The 24,237-nt window shown below is 48.7% G+C and overlaps 8 protein-coding genes across 8 annotated transcripts; 3 read left to right on the top strand and 5 right to left on the bottom strand.

Moving 5' to 3' along the window:
- Positions 1–74: 74 nt before the first annotated feature.
- On the bottom strand, positions 75–907 carry HD556DRAFT_1390372 (60S ribosomal protein L18). The gene is made up of 4 exons (XM_041303536.1): positions 822–907; positions 677–763; positions 585–629; positions 75–528 (listed from the first exon to the last, which is right to left on the bottom strand). Exons 1-4 carry the CDS (start codon positions 822–824, stop codon positions 112–114), a joined length of 552 nt encoding a protein of 183 aa, XP_041157675.1. The 5' UTR covers positions 825–907; the 3' UTR covers positions 75–111.
- Positions 908–980: 73 nt separating this feature from the next.
- HD556DRAFT_690397 (uncharacterized protein) lies at positions 981–2,154 on the top strand. Its single transcript, XM_041311314.1, has 5 exons — positions 981–1,011; positions 1,070–1,288; positions 1,340–1,468; positions 1,525–1,608; positions 1,659–2,154. The coding sequence occupies exons 1-5, from the start codon at positions 1,009–1,011 to the stop codon at positions 2,052–2,054; spliced, it is 831 nt and encodes a 276-aa protein (XP_041157674.1). The 5' UTR covers positions 981–1,008; the 3' UTR covers positions 2,055–2,154.
- Positions 2,155–5,627: 3,473 nt separating this feature from the next.
- HD556DRAFT_1537692 (uncharacterized protein) lies at positions 5,628–7,951 on the bottom strand (the record flags this gene model as incomplete). The annotated part of the gene is made up of 7 exons (XM_041309667.1): positions 5,628–6,092; positions 6,364–6,459; positions 6,613–6,698; positions 6,971–7,036; positions 7,523–7,645; positions 7,676–7,809; positions 7,852–7,951. The coding sequence occupies 7 exons, from the start codon at positions 7,949–7,951 to the stop codon at positions 5,828–5,830; spliced, it is 870 nt and encodes a 289-aa protein (XP_041157673.1). The 3' UTR covers positions 5,628–5,827.
- A 1,930-nt stretch (positions 7,952–9,881) lies between these two features.
- Positions 9,882–11,973, bottom strand: HD556DRAFT_1241880 (uncharacterized protein; the record flags this gene model as incomplete). The annotated part of the gene is made up of 3 exons (XM_041298234.1): positions 9,882–10,538; positions 10,818–11,450; positions 11,509–11,973. 3 exons carry the CDS (start codon positions 11,971–11,973, stop codon positions 9,882–9,884), a joined length of 1,755 nt encoding a protein of 584 aa, XP_041157672.1.
- A 1,834-nt stretch (positions 11,974–13,807) lies between these two features.
- On the bottom strand, positions 13,808–16,108 carry HD556DRAFT_1488493 (P-loop containing nucleoside triphosphate hydrolase protein; the record flags this gene model as incomplete). Its single annotated transcript, XM_041308766.1, has 8 exons — positions 15,984–16,108; positions 15,812–15,922; positions 15,606–15,697; positions 15,181–15,550; positions 14,893–15,131; positions 14,543–14,834; positions 14,366–14,493; positions 13,808–14,314 (listed from the first exon to the last, which is right to left on the bottom strand). Exons 1-8 carry the CDS (start codon positions 16,000–16,002, stop codon positions 13,808–13,810), a joined length of 1,758 nt encoding a protein of 585 aa, XP_041157671.1. The 5' UTR covers positions 16,003–16,108.
- A 74-nt stretch (positions 16,109–16,182) lies between these two features.
- Positions 16,183–18,470, top strand: HD556DRAFT_1537690 (uncharacterized protein). Its single transcript, XM_041309666.1, has 2 exons — positions 16,183–16,491; positions 16,552–18,470. Exons 1-2 carry the CDS (start codon positions 16,276–16,278, stop codon positions 18,208–18,210), a joined length of 1,875 nt encoding a protein of 624 aa, XP_041157670.1. The 5' UTR covers positions 16,183–16,275; the 3' UTR covers positions 18,211–18,470.
- A 616-nt stretch (positions 18,471–19,086) lies between these two features.
- On the bottom strand, positions 19,087–21,502 carry HD556DRAFT_1520469 (peptidase S28; the record flags this gene model as incomplete). Its single annotated transcript, XM_041309151.1, has 10 exons — positions 19,087–19,598; positions 19,648–19,735; positions 19,787–19,873; positions 19,924–19,945; positions 19,997–20,179; positions 20,392–20,576; positions 20,705–20,761; positions 20,815–21,109; positions 21,162–21,206; positions 21,253–21,502. The coding sequence occupies 10 exons, from the start codon at positions 21,500–21,502 to the stop codon at positions 19,266–19,268; spliced, it is 1,545 nt and encodes a 514-aa protein (XP_041157669.1). The 3' UTR covers positions 19,087–19,265.
- Positions 21,503–22,019: 517 nt separating this feature from the next.
- Positions 22,020–24,037, top strand: HD556DRAFT_1273927 (uncharacterized protein; the record flags this gene model as incomplete). The annotated part of the gene is made up of 5 exons (XM_041299209.1): positions 22,020–22,035; positions 22,087–22,127; positions 22,183–22,444; positions 22,499–23,454; positions 23,683–24,037. Exons 3-5 carry the CDS (start codon positions 22,229–22,231, stop codon positions 24,035–24,037), a joined length of 1,527 nt encoding a protein of 508 aa, XP_041157668.1. The 5' UTR covers positions 22,020–22,035; positions 22,087–22,127; positions 22,183–22,228.
- Positions 24,038–24,237: the final 200 nt, after the last annotated feature.

The following is a 24,237-nucleotide window of genomic DNA, read 5'->3' as shown; positions in this document are numbered from 1 at the left end:
AGATTGCGACGCCTTCCATGCTGCCACCAATGAATATTTTGTGAGCTTCTTATACTTTGAAGCCACGAGACTTTCGGCGACCACGGGCCCGCTCGAACTGAGGAAAATGCGTTAGATATAAACACCTTTAAAGTAATGATCGACACGCACTTTGCGACCCTTGGAGATGGTGTAAGGCTTCTTGTTCTTGTGGGGACCCATGCCAAAGTGCTTGACAGCCTCGCGAGTGTTCCTCTTTCCCCGGAGCAACACAGTGTTGGACCCTGTTGGTGCGCGAAGTGCGAGCTGATCCAGCGTCAATGCCTCACCACCAGCATTGAGAATGCGCTCCTTTGCTGCGCGCGTGAAGCGTAGAGCAGCAACTGAAAGTTTGGGTACTTCGACGAGACGAACGTCATCGGTTACAGTGCCAACGACCACGATAACTTTTGAGTCACGATCAGAAGTGGCAGCGGTTTCTTTAACAATTCTTGACAAAGAGAGGGGAGGACGGTTGATTTTGGAGAGGAAGAGGCGGTGGAGGATAGCCTGAGTAAAAATCATGCTTCAGTCAAACGCCTGAACCACTCGTAAATTTATTCAACCTTGTTGAAATCCGAGTCTGTGCGGCGGGCCAAAAATCTGTAGAGCTGAAAAGCATTTAGATTGAGTCTTTGCACATACTAAACATACATACTTTGACGAGCAAAAGGAGGTAAGGATCCTCGCTTTTGGGGGCCGTCCGCTGGGCCTTCTTGACGTGGTGTTTCTTGATGTCGATGCCCTAGTAAGATGCACATTTCAGTATAATCTCCAGGTGTTGTTTGGGACCACGAGCTCACCATCTTGATCTTGCCGATTTGCACTGTTCGGGGACGGTGTACAGACAACAACGGAGGCTTGAGGAACTGTGCAGAACAAGCAGATAAGGTTTGATTTTCGGCATTTCGCGGAAGATGAAATTGAATATTTGCATCTGAGACAAACAACAAACAAACAACGCCAAATTTTTCTTCAACTTCAACTGCCATGGTGTGTCGCATTTTCGGCGCCCAAGCCAACTTTTTCTAACTTTTTTGTTTTCCTGTAGGATCAATACGGAGAACCAACTGCTCCTTCAGTGGACCCTTACTCAGATGCCTACAATGCACCTGCACCCACTGCTACATCAGAACCCAGAGACCGGGACGCCGCCCCGCCACGCGGTCGTTCTCGTTCGAGAAGTCCTGGAGCCCGCAGCACCGGTTACCGTAGTCCTACTCAAAAGCGCAGGTCTCCGCCTCCTAAAAAGCCAACACATGCACCAATTGTACGTTCCACATGTGCTCCTCATGTTTTGCAAGGCGCTAATGGGGCAAAGAAGGCGCCCAACCCCTCCCAAGTTTTGGGGGTCTTTGGATTAAGCATTAGGACACAAGAGCGGGATTTGGACGAAGAGTTCTCTCGCTTTGGAAGAGTAGAAAAAGTAACGATTGTGTACGATCAGAGGGTGCGGTGGTTTGCTGTGCATTTCGTTACCCTAACCCACAAAAACGTGTTTTTCAGTCCGACCGCTCTCGTGGTTTCGGCTTTATCAGAATGTCCAGCACTGAAGAAGCTACTCGCTGCATTCAGGAACTCAACGGAGTCGTACGTTTTTCTCCTCATGTGTATACCTTCCTTGCTAATATCCTTCATAGGAACTGAATGGACGTCGTATTCGGGTCGACTATTCTGTCACTGACAGACCGCACGCACCAACCCCCGGCGAATATATGGGGCATCGTCGTTCGACTAGGGACACTTACTCAGGCTCAGGGCGCGATTCGTACCACCGCGACTCCTACCGTGACTCATATCGTGACCGCGATCACCGCCGTTCCGATCGCGATAAAGACAGGGACCCTTACGGTCGCGACAGCCGTGATTGGCGCGATCGTCGCAGCCCTCGTCGTTACTCACCTGATTACAGAAGGCGAGGGAGCTACTCCAGGAGTCCTCCTAGGGGTAGTAGCCCTCGCAAGGATTTTGATGGGCCTTCAGGCACTGGTGCGACAAGCTCTTCTAACCAGGCTGAAAACGGTAGTCGTTGGTGATGGTTCATCTGTCAGCGGAAACCATCTTGAAGGTGTGCAAGTTGTGCTCTCTTGTTTCAGTTATCGATGGGCGAAAGCATGGACAAGAGGTCTCGTTCGTACAGGCACAAGTGATTGAAGAGGTTCATGGCGGTCATCCTCCAGCAAGCCTCAAGTTGACAATGTTCTCGTTACTTCCCTATCTTGAAGAAAGCAAGACATGGTTTCCGCGTTCGCTATTTCAGACAGAAAACCAAGTTCAAAGTTCATTTCATCCTCGACTGTTTGCCTGTATCCGTTCCGCATTTCATATCGCTCTACTACTTTGTTCTACACTATCAACTTTCGATTCCATGAAGAGTGTCAAGTCCCCGATTGCGATTGCAAGAAAGGTCAGGCACAACAATACTGCAAGTAGCCACTCAGCATATGCAGCCAAGGGAGTGTTGACAGGCTTGTGGAAGGCTTCACAAACCAGGCTGAGCGAAACTTACGTCCACTCATTTTGAATGGTTCGTTCTGACATTAATGCTCAATCAGGGGGCTTGGCATGTATGGCGTTGTCAATCAAGAAGCAATTACCAAGTGCATTTTGCGCAGGCGTTTGATAAAACTCAGCGCTTCGTTGTCGGGAATCTCACGAACTCGTCGTAGCGAAAAGTTTGGTCACTACGTCGGATTCGAGTTATTATCGATTATCAGAATGCACTACCTCCGCTGGTTAATCACCTATGCATATGGCGTTGACGCGAACACTCAAGAACTGGAATAGCATCGTAGAGTAAGACTGCATATATTTCGCCATTGCGGACCGCGGCAGCTGATCTTGAACTCCGATTCAAAGTTTCCTCATGGAGTACGTATGACACACTTCCTCGCTGTGTCTAAAATGTTATAAGCACGCAACGTTTGATCCAGCAGAAGCAATTTGTATCTACCCATGTGCGTGCTCCACCTGAGCTCCTTAAGCTCACTAGCACTATCTGTGTGTGCTCTTATTTGTGTGCGTTATTCGCTTATCTCCCTGTCTCTACTGCTCTTGCAATTGTACTTTTGTCTTCTGAGCTCCACAGCATTGCAATTCATTTTTCTTTTAACTACGCGGATTCTTGGGGGTTCATCATTGCCTGCCTCGCATCACCTTTTATACAGCGCGTTCAAGCTGGACCGTCAATCACAAACAGTTTTCCCTGCGACCTGACATTGATATTCAACGAATGTCAAGGCTGACGCTTGAGAAAGCCATGCTTGACCTGCGCGTTTGCACACGGACAATACTAATACACCACATTTTTCAAGAGTATGACGTCACTGAGACATTCAAACGCTATTCTCAAGAGAAGAAGAGGAAAAGAACATCCGAAGGTGAGCGGGGCGAAGCCTTGTATATAAAAAGTACTAATTAGGACAAAGCGGCGTCCGTCAAAAAATGTATGAAAGTGATATATCAAAAGTCATTGGATATGATGGGCAGCAGTAACACTCCAACTCGTAGGGACAAGAAAACGACCTTCAGGTCCATAGACAACATTAGCATGTGCGAAACGACACAACTCTGAGGATCTGATATGCGCACGAAGGAGGTCGAGGCGGCATTTTACGACTCCACACACGGAGCAGCACACCTTGACACCAAGGTGAGTAAGGATGTGTCTTGCCATGCCTCCCCTCTTGAGTGTCTTGGAGCAACCAGCCCACGGACAACTTGTACTGGCGTTGTCCGGGCCAGGGATGCTGTGTTCTCGCAGATGGGCGGACACTGCGGTGGTTGTTCCCTCCACAAACATCCCGCAGGGGACTGCCCCTAGTCTACACTCGTATACAACGAGTGGATGACCGCATTGTTCTACTCGATGAAAGGTCTGTGGATCCACGTTCAAGATGTTGAGAGCCATAAAGATGTCGAAAGGATGAAAGGATATGCTATATGTGCAATGGATCAGCGCTGTTCTTTGCGAGACGAATATCAGACGCACCAAAGGGGTGAAGAGTGAAATTGCAGGTATAGTACCGTAGAGAGGAATCACAGTATTGATCAGGGCTTAATCCAAGCTCGCTTCTTAATCCAGGGGCATTTTAAAGGTCACCGAATTACTCCCTGCCATGTCCAACAAACAAGCGAATTATTGGCGGTTATAATAGAATCGCTGCACATCCTTGTATGGCATTCCTGGCATCCTGGTTTTTCGAGGCTGTAGCGGTCGATTTGAAATTTGAAACGAAACTCCGCCACCACACACAACGGCATGCGATGTGAGTTCGGCATTTTCATCATGATCGTTCAACTTCGTAATGAGGGAGATGATATCTATGTTGTAAGAATTATGCGTTCAAGTAGCTAGAAATACGAGTTTTGTGAAAGTGCCGACTTCTGTGGGGTACCAATTGCAGTGGAAGACGCACTATCATTGCAGTGCATATAAAAATCGTCGACATCCGCCTACGAAGAAACAAAGACGGGATCACTGCCAACGCTGTCAGATCCACGTGGACCGATGAGCACTGAGTCATGTCGTCCCCTTTCGAACAACTGGGTCAGTGGACACCTCGTCCCACACACTAACGAAAATATCCGGATGGCCTTTGTCTGCCAGAGGCAGGCACAATATTGCCAACCGCGCGGATAAACTGCCTCGGCATTCAGCGAGGTGGGTCTGTGCGATTTGAAACTCCGTCACCACACACAACGGGGGAACCCCTGATAATGCCTATGGAACCCAGTCAGCGATCCGGACAGAAATTGGCCAAAAGGTCATTTGTCCCAGGTTACAATCCGAACATCCGAGGTCAGATTTTGGGGTCAACCTGGGAGAATCATCAGAGAGGAGGTTTGGGGAACCAGGTTGCCATCCGGATATGGTCGTCATGTCGGAAGGATGAGGTATGGCAGTGGTAGGTCGGGATGGTACTAGTATGTTGTGTCACGTCCGAGAGATGGAGCTTGAGTTCGAATCAAGCGTTTTACATACTCCAACACACCTTGAAATTTGAAAGGTAGCGGCTGGCACGCAATCCAAATAATATCATCAACGTTTTTTTACTCCGACTGCTATCTTTCAATGCCGTCAATTTGCCTTCCTTCCACAGCTTTTCTTTGACTCCTCACCTCTGCACCTACTAAGGTGACGCCTACAGGTCTTGAACTTGCGCCAGCTGACGTCTCCGCGTTCGAAATGCTGCATCATGCTTGCACCTCAACTTATCCAAGCGGCCAAACTATTCCGCAAACGAGTAGGCCAGGCTGGATTGGGCGGCGCTCCTGGGAGGACGAACGGTTCGGCCAGGACGGGATCTGGACAAAATCAGTCAAAAAAAGTCAGAATCCATCCGGACAAGTTCGGGCAGGTTCGGGCCTCCGCCAACCAGGCATTATCAGGGGTCCTACAACGGGCCGGTAACATGTGACATTTATGAAATTCAAAATTCGGCATCTCCCAATACAACAACCCTCCGGGCACCCCTGGACTCGTTATTTTTCGAACCAGTGCGGCAAACTAAAAAACGATTGCGATCCAAAATGTATGCCAACGCGTTCAACTTCATGTACCCTAAGTCGGGTCCAGGAACAAGCTTGTACTAATGCTACAAGATGCAAGAGTCCTAAGCAATCGCAATCGCAATCCAATGTTGACATGAACGGCTTTAACGTTTGCATAGCTAAACCGAGTATTATTAGTGCGGTGTCGTATATAGTTATGTAAGTACTGAACGCGATGGCCGAGTATAATGTCTCATTTCTGATTGACTGATGCGTCCAGGCAATCGACACCCGGGACAGAAGCCGATCACCCCAGCTATTCTCGATACAAGCCCAATGAAAACTCAGCCGTATTCTCGAACGAGATGACATTTACTAGAGTCTCTTCATCACCACCGCCAAACTTGTTCTTCATTCTCTCTTTGCTCTTTTTCGACAAGTCCGGAAAGTCAGAAAGACCAACAGGCCGCACAGCTTCCATCAACGAGTCCCCCACATCCGTACCTTCCCAATCCACGTCCGACATGATGTTCACCCATACAGTCGAAGCGGTCATCAGAGCATAAACTCGTGAACTATTACTTTTGAATAATTTCACAAATTTTTATCATATGCATCATGACTATTTCAACTGTATAGTGTTATTCAATCAAGAAGCAATACCATGGGCCGTTCAGCGCTCAGCGCTCCAGCCAGTTTGGACTGGAAATTTGACAGTCCCAAGGTGATAAATTTGCAGCCCTTTAGAATCTCGCTGGGTGACGCTCAGCAACATGCTCGCCGCTCAAAAAGCTTCGACAGCTCAACGAAGCCACATTATCAACTACTACTCGCGGCTCTACCCACGCAGACTATCCCCAGAAATTTCCATCCGCATCTCGCTCCGCACTGGACTCTTCAACCACCTTTGCCTGCCAGACGTGGCTCCTCCGCTTTTGGTTCACAGTTCTGCTTCGCAGTGGCAGCATATTTTATTGATTTTATGTAAGCTCAAGGTTCTAGTATTCCAGACAGATCCGCATCCGCTCATTTGCAAACTTCTCTGAAAATCGCACGAATCTTGGAACACGCAAGAAAGTACCTGCCACGATGGCGACGAACCTATCGTTAACGTTCAAAGTACGACAGAGCTCGCATATATCTATCCAATCGAGATCCTCATTGATCATAATATTCTCGTCGATGACCTATCTTGAAGAAAACAAGACACGGTTCTCACGTTCACTAAAAATTTCTGACAGATATCAAGTTTAAAAATATTGCAGCCTCGACTGTTTGCATATATCTACGTATTCTGCTTTCCGTATCACTCGAATATGTTATTAACTTTTGTTTCCGTGAAGAGTGCCCGCCGCCAAGTCGCTGATTACGATTACAAGATTGGACATCCACAACAGTCATGCTGCCAGTGACAGATCAATGTCGGCAGGGCTTCACAAACCAGGCTGAGCGAACTTACTCGTCTTGAATGACACATTCTAACACTAGTGATTGCTCTATCAGGAGACTTGGCATGGATGTGATTCTTCGATCAAGAAGCAATCACCATCAAAGGCGCATAATGAACCCAGCGCTTGTCACGGTCGTCAATCTCACGAACTCATCGCAGCGAAATGTTTCGTCACTACGCCGGATTTGGGTTATCATTGACCATCAGAATACACCGCTTTCAATGGTCAATCCTCGCTTTAGGATAGGCTGTTGGCGCAGTGGTTGTGAAATGACATAGGAAACAATGTCCTCTATCACCGACGTGGCAGCTAGCCACGCTGGATGATTTCTTTGTACGTGCAAAAATCTCACTACTATTAAATATACAACTACAAACAACTAATTAACCCTCCATTTAGGAATGTCACCACCATGCAGCGTACAAGGTCCCCTTATCTTACAACCGTGTCAGTTCATTCTTCTTCAAGCGGGCTTCCTAGCGAATATAGCTAGACTCCCTAGTTGAAAAAATGCAACACGTGTAAACAGTGCCGGTCATAAAACAGATCAAATCACATACCGGATCAGCAACCCAACTCATAGGGGATATAACAAGTCCTCCAGGTCCGGGAACGGTATCGGCGATTGCCAGATGGCATGGCCCTGGGGATTTCACATGTTCACGAAAAAGGTCGTAACGACACTTCACGATTCCGCACACGGAGCAGCGCACCTTGACACGGAGGTGAGTAAGGATGTGTCTTGCCATACTCCCTTTCTTGAGTGTCTTGTAGCAGCCGTCCCATGTACAAGTTGTAATGGCGCTGTCCGGACCAGTGATGCCGTGTCTACGTAGGTGGGCAGACACTGCACTGGTGGTTCCCTCCACGCACATTCTACAGGGCGCACCCTGTAATTTACAGTCATACACAACGAGTGGTTGACCACTTTGCTCTATTCGAAGCACGGTCTCCGCATCCACCGTGATGGGAATGATATCGAGAGACATGTCTAAGATGCTGGTGAGTTGTCTGGTGGAAGCCCGGGAGCTCGTGGACGATTGTCACAGGGACGGACTGCTGTGCTGCAGGTTAGCAATGCTCTATGGAGACAGGTGCCCAACGCACCAGAGGAATAAAAGTGTGTAAGTAGAAAACTACGGTGATTTGAGAGTTGCGACGCTAGCCTTCTAACCCCAGAGTATTTAAACATTGTGATGAGGTGATGGCATTTTTCATCTTCACCAATTATGTGCCGGCAGCGGCATTCGTGGCGGTACGAGTTCCTTGCTGAATGGGATCGCCTGCTACCTAGTAGGACTACTCTTAGTATGCTGTTGTACCGCCCTGAGATAAATTTAACGCACCTTCATGTTCAGGATATCTCATGATGTATATATGTATCTTAAGTTTCTTCAGACAGAAACATACTGACTAGTGAGTGAATAATTGAGCTTCAAGTTGCCGTCCTCAACAGCGAGCTCAGGTTGATGTTTATTGCAATTGAGAATTAGCAATTATTTTAGAGGAGGAACAGTCTTATCTTGAACTCCCTCAAAAAGAAAAGATCGACATTGTCAAGGCTATAGCTAGTCAGCCATTCCACACTTACCTGTACTACGAGTACTAGTATTTTTTTACGATCCGCGCTATATATATGGCATCCTTTATGGCGCGACGTGTGTTATCAGTGTAAAACGGTGCCGTAGCTCGGCGGGGACGTTCCTGAACCAAACTAACGGTGTAATTGAATTCCCTCAAAAAGAAAGGATCGACGCAGATGATGCACTGCCATGGCTCGAACTCGGAGTGGAGTCCTGGTGGCAATGTTCGACGAAAATGGCATGGTGAGTGATGCAGAACTCTGAGTGGTTTCAGCACTCCGTATAGTTCTCATGCATTGGTCACTTGATTCACAGCCTGTGCCACAGTCGCAGCCGTTCCAGCGGAAACGTTCAAAATCAAGCCAGCTACAGCCTCAAGGCCTCATGCTGAGCCCTGTTTGGTAGCTAGTACTATGTGTTGGACTTAGTTTAATTTGTTATGGTGACCTGCGAGGGTGCTGAAACTGCTGAGGCCCTAGGGCGGATGTTTAGCTGAAGCTGAGTCGACCACTTCATGATGATGTGCATTGTATGATCGGTCGCTACTACCGTTCAATCAGAGTCAGATCACTTTCAAACTCGGTCACCAGTTTGCAATATGATCTCACACATTTCTATATCTACTACTAGTTGACGACCACAGTTGTTTCAAACTAGTACTAGTACGAAGTTGAAAGATCAAGATTGATGGAGAAATGAGTGTCTCATTCTCAGAGAGGCACGGCGACAGAGCCAAAAATGTTCTGTCGCAAGTCAGCCAACTCAAGTGGGTGAGCTAGGTCACCACTCCGTGACATAGCCATGGCAGTAGACCAGTGAAAGAGGACAATTATGAGCCTGGCAAATATCAATCGGGGATGACTCAGCCCTGACGCCTCACTTTTGCACAAGTACGCCCATCCTACTAGTAGTAGACCGACCGTCCCGATCTCTGAGTCACTTTCTACGAGTACGCCTGTCCTTGCCCCTGCGTCCCGGTGTACTTGACTCTGGTGGCGCAAGACGCCTCGAAGTCTCCTGTATCGGATCACAATGAACCAGGCACCGTGATGTGAACTCATCAATGTAATTAAATATCACGCATCGTAACATATGTACCATGGGTGGGCTTGACGCATCTCGTACATCGCCTCAAAATTTGACATTTGATTTTTTGTTCCCCGATTACCAAGGCAATTCCAACAATCGAAACCGCAGTCGCCCCCAATCCACCGCGCATATCATTAGACACTGTACCATCAGACGCAGATCCCTAAATAATAAATATCATAAATATGAATGTACATCTTTTACATAAGATAATGAATCCATCGGGGACGGAAGCCGCAGATATCGGTCACCCAGCTATTCTAGACACAACTGTCCCACCATGCTCAAGCCCACCTCCAGCAATGAAAACTTGCGGCGTATTCTCGAACGGGATGACTTTTCCCAGAGTCTCCCCGTCACCACCGCCAAACTTGTTCTTCATCCTCTCTTTGCCCTTTTTCGACAAGTCCGGAAAGTCAGAAAGACCAACGGCAGGCCGCACGCCTTCCTTTACTGCCATCGCCAGCGTTGCGCTTAACGAATCCCGCACATCCGCACCTTCCCAATCCACGTCCGACATGACGTTCACCCACGCGTAGTTCACCGGCCGAGGCTTCATCTTTCTTCTGTCCCTCTTGCCCCTGGTGGGCGCGACGGATGGCTGAGGAAACTCGGCATCATCGTGGACTTGCAATGTACCTTTGGAGTTTCCGATGCGAAGCGCTCGTACGCCCGCACGGAAATGATCGCTTGCGGTAGACACTACACGGTCGGGTGCGTCCCCTACCAGTGTGGTAAACTGGCCTTCAATGTTGGTTCGCGCGGCATCGTGAACTGGAAGGCTGAGTAATGTCCGCCCGGCCTCCCAAATCTCACGACCCCCAATCGTATCGATGACCGCATCAAAACGAACGCGCGATTGCGTCAAGTAGGTGAAAAGTGCTGTCGCCGAGGTTTTTTCAGTCTGATATGGAGTGAGACGAAGTCCAGTATAGGAATATGGAGCAGGGAGTGCACCACAAGAATGAGATGTAGAGGAAGTATGACCATGTGTGGAGGGTGAGTATGGTGAGGACAATGTCGACGACGTCGAGGAGCGTGAAAATGGTGAGGGTAGTATGTTATGTGAATGAGCGGAAGAAGAAGAAGACTGTGGATGGTGCAGGGACGCCGATGAAGAAGAAGCGTCGTCTCGTGGAGTTGACCCGGATGTGGAGTTTGACTCGATGGGAACAAATAAAACTTCGTCTGCACCCCACCCACGGAGCCGTTTCTCAATTCGTTCCAGCATAACTCGTCGTATTGCCAACGTACGCTTCTTGTCTTCGTCTTGAAGATCCTCTTCGAACTCGTGAGGAAGACCGGGAAGGTCAAATGGTACAGGTACATGAGCCCAGACAGACCACCCAGCGCGAACAAGCATCTGAAGAGCTAGCGCACCGGGCCCGTCGTGCCCACGTAAAATTAATATGCGAGGACGCGTCATATCGACCCGCTTTTCTGCTGAGCCATGTTTAATGGAACGCATGATGACAACATCGTCTTCATCAGTGTCGCTGGTAACTTCACGACTATGCCCGTTTCTGTGTGGCCGCCATGCAGCTACGTCAGGCTGTACTAATGCACGTGTGATGTGTGTCAATGTGCGTACAGCGCGATAAGCAGGAACGCCTGAAAGCGGGAGCAGAGCGAGCTCGTCCACTGTGAGACCGTTGGGTTCATTCACGGCAGGAAACACAAGCGAATTGCGCTGCCCCACCTTGTCATCCTCGCTCAACGAGGAGAGAACCAGAGATGGTTGATCAGGCATGTTAGGATGTGGCACGCAATGAATGCGATGTCGGTCAACGAGAATGAATTCGGTCAAAGCACCACACTTAGAAATAAATCAGCATATTTGTATCAAATCTCGTGTCAATGTAATACAAACCAACCTTCTGCACGCTGTTGAGACCGATGACCCAGTCTCCCTTCTTGAGAGAGTGATTATCAACATCCCATCCCACTTCGAGGATACGCCCAACAAAAGACCGTCCTGGAATATAACCTAGTGGAACGGGCCTTTTCCCATCACTTTTCTCCTCGGTCCTGTGAGGAGTCCCCGGCGAGGGTTGCTTCGATGGCGGCGGGTGCATACCCACAAGACGGGCATCCACATCGTCCAGCCCCACAGCCCATACTTGCACTAGCACTGAACTTCCGCCAACATAAACCGGAGGTTTTCGATAGACTGTGAACCCGAGCGGACTCTCTGCAGGGACCTGTCGAGATTTGACCTTCCCTTGCTTGATATGATCCTTTGAGAACCAGCCCAAGCCAAACGACGACACAGAAGACTTCGATTCCTGGTATTCGGCATCACCAGACGCGATTCCACGAATAATCTCCACGCTGGCCATCGTAGTCTGTGCAAGTCCAGCTCGTGTAAGATCAACCTTATCTCCGAACCCGAGTCCTGCGCCCAGACTTTCTGCAGCTGTTGCCCTTCTACCTGATTTCCAGGGGCGCCAAGAACCGATACCAGAGTTCGATCCAGAGGTGGGCGTAGAAGTGGGCGCACGAGGAAGAACAAGGCTGGTGAAGCCACGGGTACCACTTGATGGAAGTGCGTCTGCCTCGCATGAAGATGACGCGTGCGCAGCAAGGGCGTCCAGGGCATTTAATGGCGCCGATGTATAGGGAGATTTCGTGGTTGAAGAAGTCACGTGAGAAGCGCTGCTCATTGGGCGCGACGCGACGCTGAGAGATGATGCAGAACCAGGCACGCCGGATTGTGAGATTACACCAGTCGCATGAGAGTTTAAGCGCGTTGATGACGACCGAGATGGCTTGCCATCGCGAGACAACGAAGGATAAGACGAACTACGACGTCTGACCAACTTCCTTGGTGCTTGCTGCGATGAAGTCGCAGATGGCTTCTGTCGTACCGGTCTCGGTGGTTGGGGAGTATGTGTTGGGATATGTGTCAAAGACTGCGAGCGCTTGTGAGGCATACTTCTATCCACTCCAGCAGGGTTACCACACAGGTAGGCGTCCTCCTCCACTTCAAGAAGAACCGACATGCCAACCATCGCACGCATTTGTTTTGGTTTCATGTGCCCATGACCTTTTGGCCTTCGTCCACGAGGAAATGGAGGTTCAACTTTCGGAAGGTTATGCAGCTGAGAAGGCACATCAGTGCTCGGTAGAGATGAGGCAGAGCGTGATGCTGCATTTGAAACACTGCTCGACGAAGTATTGCGTCCGACATCCTTGCATCTAGTCCCGTTATGTTGCGAGGCCTCAAGCCACCGAACGTCTTTGGCCCAATCTTGGTCCGTATAAGTTACCTTACGGTGGTTGGGAATACGTTTATGACGCCCAGGCTCGTTCTTGACGGGATACATGGTGACTGTGGTGTTCATAGAAGATTCGATCAAGGATGTTGTCGAAATAGATATGGGCTGTGGATTATCAGACCCTAAAGAGGCGACAGACGATGCAGCAGAGTGAAGGGGTGTCGAATATGGGGTATGAGCTGGAGTCTGCGAGCAAGAGGCTGGAGGGGAGGATATAGGGGAACTTGGAGGGGTGTAGAACACCTCTTCAGAGTCGGGCTGAGAGAGATCTATAGATTGATCTACAGAAGCGTGGAGCTCCAAAACTGTTGCTTGTCGTGGTGCCTGTAGCTTCTCGCTATGGACGTCGGCGGCGATAGAGACACTGGGAGGGTGTCCTGCAGAGTCCAGCGGTGCCGCAGCGGTAAGGATATGGCCGTTCTTCAGTAAGGACAGATGTTAATATATGTCGGTGTGTTTTAATCGTAACTCACCTGTATAAACGCACATGATTCATCTGGGGGAGAACGTCGGCGCTCATGATCATTGTGGTGAAGCAGATCTTCATGATTGAATTCGGAAGCTATACGAAGCAATTCACCCTTGGTTGAATGGAAATCCCTTGTGTGGGGCTGCTCATGAGGTTGAGAAGCTTTTGAAGTTGATGCTGCGCGGCTTGTGCCTGTAGCATATTTCTGGGAAGGTCTTCGGAGTACCTTCTGGAGAAAAGTCGGACGAGCCATAATGGGCGTGTTGACCGCCGTCATCAACTGCAGGGCTATATAATCACGATAAACTCAGTCGGCCAACACCATCCCTCATGTAGACAGCGTGGCTATAGCGGAACGTGTAAAGAAAGTCAGAATCAAAACCTTCTGGATCGACACACTTAGTATGTGATATACGTCATACCCCTCTATTGTGTCACGTTTTTGCCAAACCTTCGCTGCCGTTTCCCTTTACTTGGAACAACAGCAAAGGACACTGTTCGCTTTCGCTTGGGCGGGGGCAACAGTTCAGGCACCTCCTCTTCATCCTCATCATCAACAATCCCTTCCTCACTACTCTCGGAATCGCTGCCTTGATCGGCACCGTCTTCATCGCCGTCCTCATCTCCGGTTACCTCTTCATTTCCGGCATCCTCATCATCGTCCTCATTTTCGCCGACTTCTTCATCAATAACCCACACATCGTCCAATAACACATCCCTCTTCTCTGCTTCTCCAGGCTGCAACCGTACAAGTTTCACGTCTTCCGCTTTCCGTAGCTCTTTCCGGCTCTTCAGCATTGCCAGAATTCCTTCGTTATTTGTTGAAGAGGATGTAGTCGGTGATCCCGGTGGCATGGTATACCTCGCAAACTTTCCAATGCTCCAATCTCTGAGTACAATGCGCGCCGCACCCGCATGATCCAGGACACCACGCTGCATACCACAGATCAGCGTGCGCTTGAATAATATCCTCGGAAAACGCACCTTTTTTATAAGCCCGCTCGCACGTGCCATTCCAGCAAGGAATGAGGTCGGGTCGCCCTTCGAAAAGGCAGGTAAACTGTATGCCAACATCAAATCCTGGGTATCTGCTCGAGACACAATGTGCTCAACTTTCATGACGTCAGATCCAGGGTAGAGGAGCAGCTCGGCGACACTCACCAGCAAACAATGGGTCTTTTAGTCGATCAATCCGCCCTCGACTTCGGAGCAGGATATCTCTTGCTCTTGCCATTTCTTTCTCCTGCTCTTCTACATCCTCCGTACGGACATATTCCAATCCTGGGGTATCAATCAGTCGCACATTGACCCCTTTTTTGTCAGGAAACTCCAAGACTAGCTCGCTCGCTGATGTTGTTGTATGAGGACCTTTTGTAGATATCGTAGAATTGAGATTGTAAATAGGTAGTAGATCTGCGCATGCGAGAGAATTGATGACTGCAGATTTACCGGACTGGATGAAGCAATTTGATCAATAACGATTCGACGCAACATCAAACGACGAAACTTACGTTGGTAACTCCCGTTAGGGCCACAACCAACTCCTCACCAGATTTGTTGGCCTTGATGAGCTGCTGCCAAACTGCGTCCGAGCCAAGCGCATCGTCTAATTTGACAGAAATCTTCTTTGATACCGGGGGCAGGTTGGGTTTGGATGGTAAGAAAGCTTCTGCCACGCGAAATGGCAGGGCGGTATACGTTAGTCGTAAGTAGGATAGCCATGACGCTAGAGATTCTCGTGGTACGCAATCTATATGTAATCGATCAAATGCCATTCATAGACATAACGAACAACTTACCGATCTTGTTCACGAGAAGTATGATATCTTTGCCTCTCGCTTCTTTAAACAAAGCCTCACTAAGGCCTGCCGCAGGATCCCGTGCATCCACTACATGGAGCAGAACGTCCGCTTTTTGCAACACCTCGCGAAGAGAGGCAGGTCCTTGCGTGATCGGTATGGCAGGTTCTGAAGTCAAAGGTTCTACAGGTTTCTTGATGGATGGCACTGGAGGTGCGGGACGAATGGACATAATGCCATCAAAGCCTTGGCCGTCATTTTGATTTTCATCAATGTTGATGTTTTTTTCAGGATCTTCGACATCTTCGACGTCGAGTCCAGTGAGAGCAGCGCGCTTTTCAGCCTTACGTTGCTGCTTCTCCTCTGCAGCCTGTAGTACAATCAAGTCAGTAAGAGGGACATCGAACAGATTAGTGCTCTCTTACTTGACGTCGTGACTCTGCGACTTCTGCGAGTATTTGATCCTTGTAGGGAAAATTGTTCGGAATTCCGGGATCTTTTTTAGATTTCTTTTGGGCTACACAAAGACTATGAGCACAAGGACATAAATGTTACACAACCCAGCAAAAAAATATAGATGCAAAGACGATTGTTTCAAAAAAGTTCGCCTATGACAATGCACGGCACTCACTTGTTCCAGCGGCCTGTGCTTTCCGAACCTGTTTCTTAGCTTTCTTCCTGCCTTGCGAGACCTTATGCTTCAACTTTTCACGTTGGTGCGTCGTCCCTCGCTTGGATGTTTCTATTCCGCGGTGTCGACATCACGAATGAGTGTAATTTCATGGAGTTGATTAACTACATACTTTTACGAATCCGAGGCATAGCAAAGTGTTTTGCAAGCGCAGGCTGAAGTCACTCGATGCAGCAATTATCGCTCAAGTACCCTAGGCGTAGGAAAATGGAAGGAGCCTAACTCTGCAATAACTTGAAGGGTTATTTTCGCGTGATTATTAAGCTCATGTGTTGAAAAGGCAGCCGCTCGTACGTAAGTACTAGTAGTAACGGCTACTATAGTACCTGAGAAGTTCAACGGCCTAACGCTCTCGTATTCACCGGTGAACGTTGAAATTTATTGATTCTGGCTCAGATATCGACATGCATTATGCGTTGCTCATTCCAGATGTCCGAGCCCATATCTTCGCCTCTATCAAGGAAGATAGGCAATTGGGTCGATGTAGCTTTGCCATGTTAGCCAGAACCTGCAGTGCCCTGAGCGAGGCCTCTCTGGACGTTCTGTGGAGCGAACTGGATAGTTTGCGTCCACTAGCATCATGTATTTACGCAGCAAATACTTTGTCGTCGAGCGATGAGGTATGTCTATTGCATTTGTCTGCTATATTCCAAGCTGAATCATCACATTCTATCTCACAGCTCACGATTGAAGCCAACGATGACACGAGGCCAAATTTCTCTATCTTCGACAAATATGCTCATCGTGTCCGCAAATTAGACCTTTCCGGACAACAAAGGTTCCTGAGACGCAATGGTGGTTACCCATCTCTCACCGAGGATTTAGGCGCATTGCTCTATTATACATTGAACTCCCCCCTCCTACCGAACCTCAGGCACTTAGCTTGGGCCCCTGGGATGGGTCTCAATTTACTTCGTCATCTGCTCGGTCCACATTTGCTGTCTCTGAAAATACCCAGTCACCGCTGGAGCTCAGCATCCACTCTATTTGCCCTGACCAAAATTCCTGCACTTTGCCCGAAAATCAAATCACTGACGCTGCAAGTTCATTCTTGGGATGGACATATAGACTCAGAATTAACTCAAAGCTCACATTGCATATCTCGGGTAATCGGTTCCTGGCCCAAACTAGAGGAGCTGGACTGCAACCCCATGACCTTCGAAGGTGTTCTACGCCTGTCTGGGATGGAATCTCTCAGAATTCTCCGTCTGCAAGTTAACACCGCATCTGTCATTGACCTACCTCCAGACTCACTTTCATTTCCATCGCTGCATACTTTCCAGTTCCAAACCGACACACTGGACACTGCTATCACTCTTATGAAAGCGATGAAAAGCTTTCCTATATCTTTGAAGATTGACGTGTTTGCGGGGCGGTCCCGCAGAGGAACTTGCAGTCCGGAAATTGTTGGGGTCCTCTTGGGCCTCGTCAGTCGAGATGCATTGTACCACGAACTTCAACATTTCAGCCTGAATCTCCCATTCCTTCTGGGAGATAATCCTGAAAATGTCTCTGAGATTCTACGACCCCTCTTCGTGTGTCGTGAACTTCATACATTATCCCTACGAATGTCATCGCCATTCACTCTCGGTGACGACGATTTGGAAACGATGGCTTACGCTTGGCCACTGCTCGAGGAACTCGAGCTGATCGATTTACGACCACGTGTAGCAACTCACACTCCCCCTCCCCTTCCACCCCCGCCTCCACCGCTACAACAGCTCAATCCTCAACTGCTTTTACCACCCATCACTACTACGGGTCTTGGTCAGGCAAATCAAGCTCCTCAACCTCAGGTGGTTACTGTCACCATACCCCACCATATACCTATGCCGCTACCTCTGGCAAACGCTGGTCAGGCAAATCAATTTCTGTATCCACCCGCGTTTACCATTCCCCCTCCAGTATTTCCAGTATTTCCACCGCCAGACCTTTTCTTCCCTGTCAGATCACGAACTGCTGAACTTACTTTCCACGGCCTCATTTCGCTTTTGAAGCTATGCCCAAATCTTTACTACTTTGACCTAGCGCTCGATGCTACCAAACTGGATGATCTGCAAGGCGATAGTCCAGGCGGTGGTGTTTGTAATCGACTGGTCAAGTATGCCAGGCTTATCGATTCGCCTATTGGCGATCCCGAGGTGGTCGCTCGCATCCTCTTCGACATACTTCCTGAACTTGATCCCCTTGCGGGGCCAAATGCTCTACTGGCAGTCCCACCTCAACACCTGCCCGCACACAACATGACGCCTCAAAGGTGGAACCTCGTTCGTCAGAGAATGATCGATTTCAGACATAATGCGAGACATGGTACACCACAGCCTGTTAGCGAGATTTGATCTGGATGCATTTGTTATGTATAACTACGTATAAAATTCTTGCTCAGAGTCTATATAATAGCTCAACAGTCTTCATACACGATATCTTGCAGGCAGATTACTATATGATGAATGACCAGTGTGCGTTTCTAATGTAGTTGTGTAATTGTACCAGTCACCAGTGAAGTTGGGACGCGACCAACCATTTATTATTATGCATGAAGTACAGTAGTAAATAACATCATACGCATCGGGTGACATCCACCCAGGATCATTGTCCATCTGGGTGTCGTGCAAGTTTCGTATAATCTTACCTCTGACCAAATCGCTGTCGCCAAATATTTGCATGTAGTCTTACAACTAGACACAGTGACAACGTTGATCGTTATCCCGCTGGTGGTGTATCAAGGGCCAGAGGACGACATGGTCGTGATTCTATTAGCGATATAAGTCCCACAAAATCGCAATAACGCAACTTTAGCTCGTTGTGATTTGTCAATACTGGAAACGAAAAGCGGGTGGTTTCGATTAGGATCAACAGATAGTAGGGAAATATCGGATTCTACATTCCCCTCGTGATCCAGGGCGAGGTACAGAGCCGATCTGCAACGCTCCCTGACTCGTGGGTCATGTTGTAATAGGAGTGAAGTGGTCCTCGAGGTGATGGCCGTGTCACCCGTATGCAGACCGCTGCACGTAAATGGTCGAAGCTTCCAGGGAAGAAATATTAATATCGGTTCGATGTGGAGTTAGTGTGAAATTTGTGTAATTAATTGTCAAGAATGCCGCACGCTGATACTTATCCGCTATACATGGATGGAAAATCATGAATGAACGTTAATGAACGCCCACCTGAGGTAGTCGGTAGTTGGTGCCGGGCCATTGAGGGAACAGAGTGTGAGGAATGTCTTTGCATTTTGACGATTGATCACATACAGAGAAAACGGAGTGGCTGCAACGTCCTTGAGGAATGAAATGCACTGTATATTGACATTGACACTTCTCCCCAAACATAGGTTAGTACTATAATATAAATAACTTTGTTTAACCATGAGTCCCGATGATTCAATCTATTATCACGCGGACGGCGTCCACTCAGCAAGCCACTCCTTCATGTACATCAATCCTGCTGCCTGCACGACCGCGATGGTCGGGTCTACAATGCCATTCTCCGTGATCAGATCCGAGCAATGGAATCCATCGCCCTCATAGATCGGCATGCTGGTAGTATTGGCCTTATATAGCCCATCGGCAGAGACAGTTGCCTCGCGCCAAGGGTCACGTAGGCCATTGGCGAAGAAGAGACGTGGAACATCGAGGTTCCAACCGTCATACATCATGTCGGTCTGTGTAGTGGTTGGCAGAGGTGGATAGGAGAAGGCTTGAGGAAACATGTCCACGCATTGGCGCTGAAGATTATGTTGAAGAATGCTTATACCTCGAATACAATGTACATACCTCTTCGTAAATGGGTTGGAGGATGCGGCTCACAATTGCTGGCTGGCCTTCAGGAGGGCCAACCTGGTACCATCCGACTTGATTGCACCTGGAATCATTGTCAGAGTGGATATTCGAACTGATGAGAATAAATACATACACCATCCAAAACCATGACCTCTCAGCATTATTTATGGTAACGTTAGTATAGTAGGACTGGGTCGTGTTATACGTCCCAAGACAGGTTCTAGCTTTACAGTCAGCCAATTTGGACAAATACATCCCAAGGATACGTACTCAGCATCCTCGGATCCACAGACTTTACTATCAACTTTAGCCACGTCAATTGGAAATCAAGGGGACCGCCTACCATAGTTGTAGTAGGTTGTATTCCAGAAGTTGCCCCAAGAGTAGATGGCGTTTTCAAGACCCCATCCTTCAGGTCCGGCACTGACGCCGTCCTTGACCTCGAGTGCATCACAGAAATCGAAGAACATTGCTCCTGGACCGACATCAGGTTGCAGAGATTGCCAATCGAACAGGTTGTATTGAACTGTTGGCCCGAGCAGAGTCAGTCAAGTCAAGAAGGCAGTGGAACAATAAAAGAAAAAGAATGTCGCAAAAGGTAATCATGTAGAAGAGGAACTCCGCGCGCTAGTGAAGGCAATATTAACTACATATGTTGCGTGGACCAGAAGCCCTTCGGACCATTATGCTCGTTCCACGCAAAGATTCAAGACTGAACGAAGGGCAAGGGCGACTTACGTGCACTGGCGAAATCATCTACGTGTACAACATCGCCAAGGCCAAATGCCTCCTTGAGGGTCTGGATTCCAGCTGTGTTGTTAGCCACGTACATCCCATCCAGGTAGGTAATCACTGCCTCTACATCAGAGGAACAGTTCTGTGGCATGTACTCGCGAATAGGCGTGAAATACCCATAATAGTCACTGTTTTGGCCGAATGAAACCCCGTTTCAGTGAGATATTGCAATGCAGATGTATTAAGATGGTTATAACGGTCGGAGAAACAATCACATTAATGAGACACGAGCGGTGATTTCAAAGAAATGACATACGTGATTGCTTCTACGACCGCAGAAGATGCATATGCGGCCCAGAAAAGGCCCGGTTTGCTTTACGCGAATCATTAACGGAAAGAGATATTCACTTCTGGTGAAATACTTACTTGACCATCGTCCAACCCGTGAGGGCCCCCGAGTAGCTTCCTCCAATCAGTATCCATGGCGCCTGACCTGGTTTCACAGCATCGCCCCCAGGCATGGGAAGGTCAGCGGTATTGGCAAAATAATCGAGATCATCAATGGCCTGCTGGATGGTGAGGAGGGCGAGAGATTGCGACGTGAGGTTGTCATATGGATTGGAGTAGCCAAAGAAACGGTGCTCGACAAGGACGGCTGCACCATTCTGTTGTTGAGCGATGAGGCCATTGATGGTTTCATTGGTAAGGTAGCCCTCATAGCCTAGAAACCAAGTGCTTGAGTGAAAGCCACAAATCAAGGATGGTAAACTGACCATCCGCGTCAGTTTCTCCAGGCGTCATCAAGACGATGGGACCACCTTCAATGGATCAGGTTAACGTTGTACCTCAATACTCACGACATACCGGGCTCGTAAAACTCCCAGTTCATCCAGTATCGCTGCTGGAAGGTCCCGAGGTCTGGATTATTGTGGTCGATCAGCTGATCAAAGTAATAGACGGTGGTAATGGGTGGGAGTGCTGTGCCATTCGGCGAAGTGTTAGAACGAGCCGGCACTGGGATCTTTGGGAGAGAAGGCATGCCGCGAAGCATGGCGTTAGGGATAGCTGCTCGGACAAGACCTGCGAGCAGGAGGGACGCAAGGGCCCACATCATGTTGAACACTGATGACAAGGATGGCACTCGACGACATGGTGGTAGGACCTTTTATAGCCACGGGGGGCATCGCACTTTTGATTGAAACATGTGCTACTCGCTTCGCTTCGCAAGACTCGGTGACAGATGCAGTCTCAGGGTATAATTGGACCTAGTAAGCAGTAAATTGCCCAAGTGCTCTCAAACTGAACTTGGCAAAGACCCAAGTACTATGCATGTGGATTTATTGAGAGTTTTGACCCGCACGACTGAGATAGGTTCCGATCAATGGTCAATTAGAAGTTCACTAACAATTTCGCTAGTGGTGCTCACCGTTTGAATGTCATGGCAATCTAGACTTGAACACCGGCTCCGAAGCTGGACCACGCGAACATCTGATTGTTACAGCACATGCATCGGTGGGAGAAGAACTGGACACCACACGATGACCAGCATGGCTAAGTGAGTTCCCTTGGTAGAGACCACGTTGCACCGTAGTTCCGTCTAGCACGAGAGGCACTTGCCGGCCCGTTGCAGTGATGGGGACTTTCCATCTAAATGCGGTCAAGCGCGCGATCACGTTGCCTTTTTCGTTTACTACGTACAGCAATCCTTTGTTCGTGGCGTTGAGGACCTGAGGTACTAGGTAGGTATCTGCTTACTTCATGCAGACCTTCTCTCAACAAAAACATTTCCTCTAGCTCGCTTATAGCCTACATTGTGACCAACAACTATTGAATTGTCGAAATGCATCATGCGCTACTCGTTCCAGACATCTTAGATCACATCTTCGCGTTCATCAAGGCTGATAGTCAGCAAATCAGTCGCCGGACTTTCGCAGCACTCGCTAGAACCTGCAGTGCTCTCAGTGATGCATCGTTGGATGCTCTCTGGAGCGAGCTACGTAGCCTCTATCCATTAGTGTCGTGCATCTACGATACTAACATGAAGTTGGACAACGAGGCACGTCTCCAGTATCCATCTGTTACTCCTCACCCTGATCCGCTTATCGAATAGGACACATCAGAAATCAACACTGATTCAGGACCTGACTTAACTGTCTTTCACAAGTACGCGTATCGCGTCCACAAAGTAGAGCTTTCTGGATACGAAGGGGGCTGGAGGGCTACAGCTGTCCCTGATGACCTGGGGGTGTTTCACGTTCTTCGAATTCCCACACCACTCCTTCCCAATCTCACCCACCTGGCTTGGACTGATGAACTTAGTCTTGCTCTGCTCTGGCCTCTGCTCAATCCACGTTTATTGTCTCTTCGCATCTCAAGCTTTCAGTGGAACCCGAAATCCACCCCCTTACTCCTGTCAAAAATACGGGGACTCTGCCCGGAGCTGAATACGCTGGGATTGTTATTCTATTTGTCAGAAGGATACGAAGCTATTGCTGAAAGCTTCTTATCCCGCGTAATTTGTTCATGGAAGAAGCTCGAGGTGCTGGACTACAGCCCCGTGGGTTGCGAATGCATCCTCAACCTTTCTGCATTATCATGTCTCAGAATTCTTCGATTGCGCGTTGACAACATATCTGATCTCAATCTGCCCACAAATTCCCTCTCATTTCCATCCTTGCACACACTCCAATTTCAAGCCAACAGCCTAGCGACTGCTAATTCCATCCTTCAAGCGATGAGGACCTTGCCCAAATCTATAGATATCTTCCTTCCAGTGTATCGATCGGGTGATGTTGGTGTGGACACGGTCGAGCCCATTCTGCAACCCATCAGTCAAAACGTGTCTTGCGGCAACCTTGAAGAATTTCGCCTGAACGTTCCTGCCTTTCTGAGCAGTGGTGCCGTCAACGGCTCTAACGTGCTCCGACCCCTTTTCCTATGCTGCAACCTCCGTGTATTGCGTATAATGATGACGCCGTTGTTCTTACTCGTTGATGATGATCTGCGTGCCATGGCTTCTGCTTGGCCACTATTGGAGGAGCTTGAGCTGTTTGACTGTCGCAATTTGTACCCACCAGTTCCTCCACAGCCCCTGCCTATCATGGACCTCCCCGGTGACGATGACGACGATGACAATGATCTCCCACCTGTGCCACCACTGCCTGTCGGACTCCCACCTGTGCAACCCCTGCCTGTCGGGCTCCCACCTATGCCACCCTTTACTATGATGGGTCCAATGATGTCATTGCACCTAGATGCAACGGCATCGTTTCAAGATTTCAACATGGTTCGTAGCACTCGGACTCCTGAGATCACCTTCCACGGTCTCATTTCGCTTCTGGAGCTGTGCCCCAATCTTCGCTTCTTTAACCTGGCTATCGACGCTACCAAGCTAGATGGACTGCGGGATGACAAACCAGGCCGTGGTGTTTGCAACCGACTGGTCAAATATCCCAGACTTGTTGATTCTCACATCAGCGACCCAGAAACAGTCGCTCGCATCCTCCTTGACATACTTCCTGAACTTGAGACCATTTGGGGGGAGGGTTCTCCTGGTCCATTTACAGCCATGTACAGCTCAACCCTGCCTCAAGGATGGGACGAAGTTTATAAAAAAATGCTAGATTCTAAAGCAGCACAGAGGTTGTGATGTAGCCACCCTTCTTATTTCACCATATGAGCCTCTGAGTCATTTTTGAATGACTGTATGTACTTCTTGAGTCGACCCATCACACATGTAGATACCCCATTTGAGCACAAAAGACGTTCCATTTACATAAAATTGGAGATCTGGTGGATACTTATGTGCAACCGGGATGAACCATACGTTGTGCGATGTGTGGCTTTGTT

This window comes from Suillus plorans, assembly GCF_016647745.1.
Source record: "Suillus plorans strain S12 chromosome Unknown HD556scaffold_48, whole genome shotgun sequence".
NCBI classification, from domain to species: Eukaryota; Fungi; Basidiomycota; class Agaricomycetes; order Boletales; family Suillaceae; genus Suillus; species Suillus plorans.
Note: the sequence above shows the minus strand (reverse complement) of the source record. Positions and strands in the feature narration are given on the sequence as shown.

What these genes read in the sequence shown, in the direction of transcription:
- HD556DRAFT_1390372 (XM_041303536.1), bottom strand. An exon ending in ACCTCCTTTTGCTCGTCAAA is followed by an intron (nt 630 to 676) that starts GTATGTATGTTT and finishes AATGCTTTTCAG; the next exon opens with CTCTACAGATTTTTGGCCCG. An exon ending in CAGACTCGGATTTCAACAAG is followed by an intron (nt 529 to 584) that starts GTTGAATAAATT and finishes ATTTTTACTCAG; the next exon opens with GCTATCCTCCACCGCCTCTT.
- HD556DRAFT_690397 (XM_041311314.1), top strand. An exon ending in AGCCAACACATGCACCAATT is followed by an intron (nt 1,289 to 1,339) that starts GTACGTTCCACA and finishes AATGGGGCAAAG; the next exon opens with AAGGCGCCCAACCCCTCCCA. An exon ending in CGATTGTGTACGATCAGAGG is followed by an intron (nt 1,469 to 1,524) that starts GTGCGGTGGTTT and finishes CGTGTTTTTCAG; the next exon opens with TCCGACCGCTCTCGTGGTTT.
- HD556DRAFT_1537690 (XM_041309666.1), top strand. Translation starts at nt 16,276, where the DNA reads ATGCATTATGCGTTGCTCATTCCAGATGTCCGAGCCCATATCTTCGCC. An exon ending in CTTTGTCGTCGAGCGATGAG is followed by an intron (nt 16,492 to 16,551) that starts GTATGTCTATTG and finishes TCTATCTCACAG; the next exon opens with CTCACGATTGAAGCCAACGA.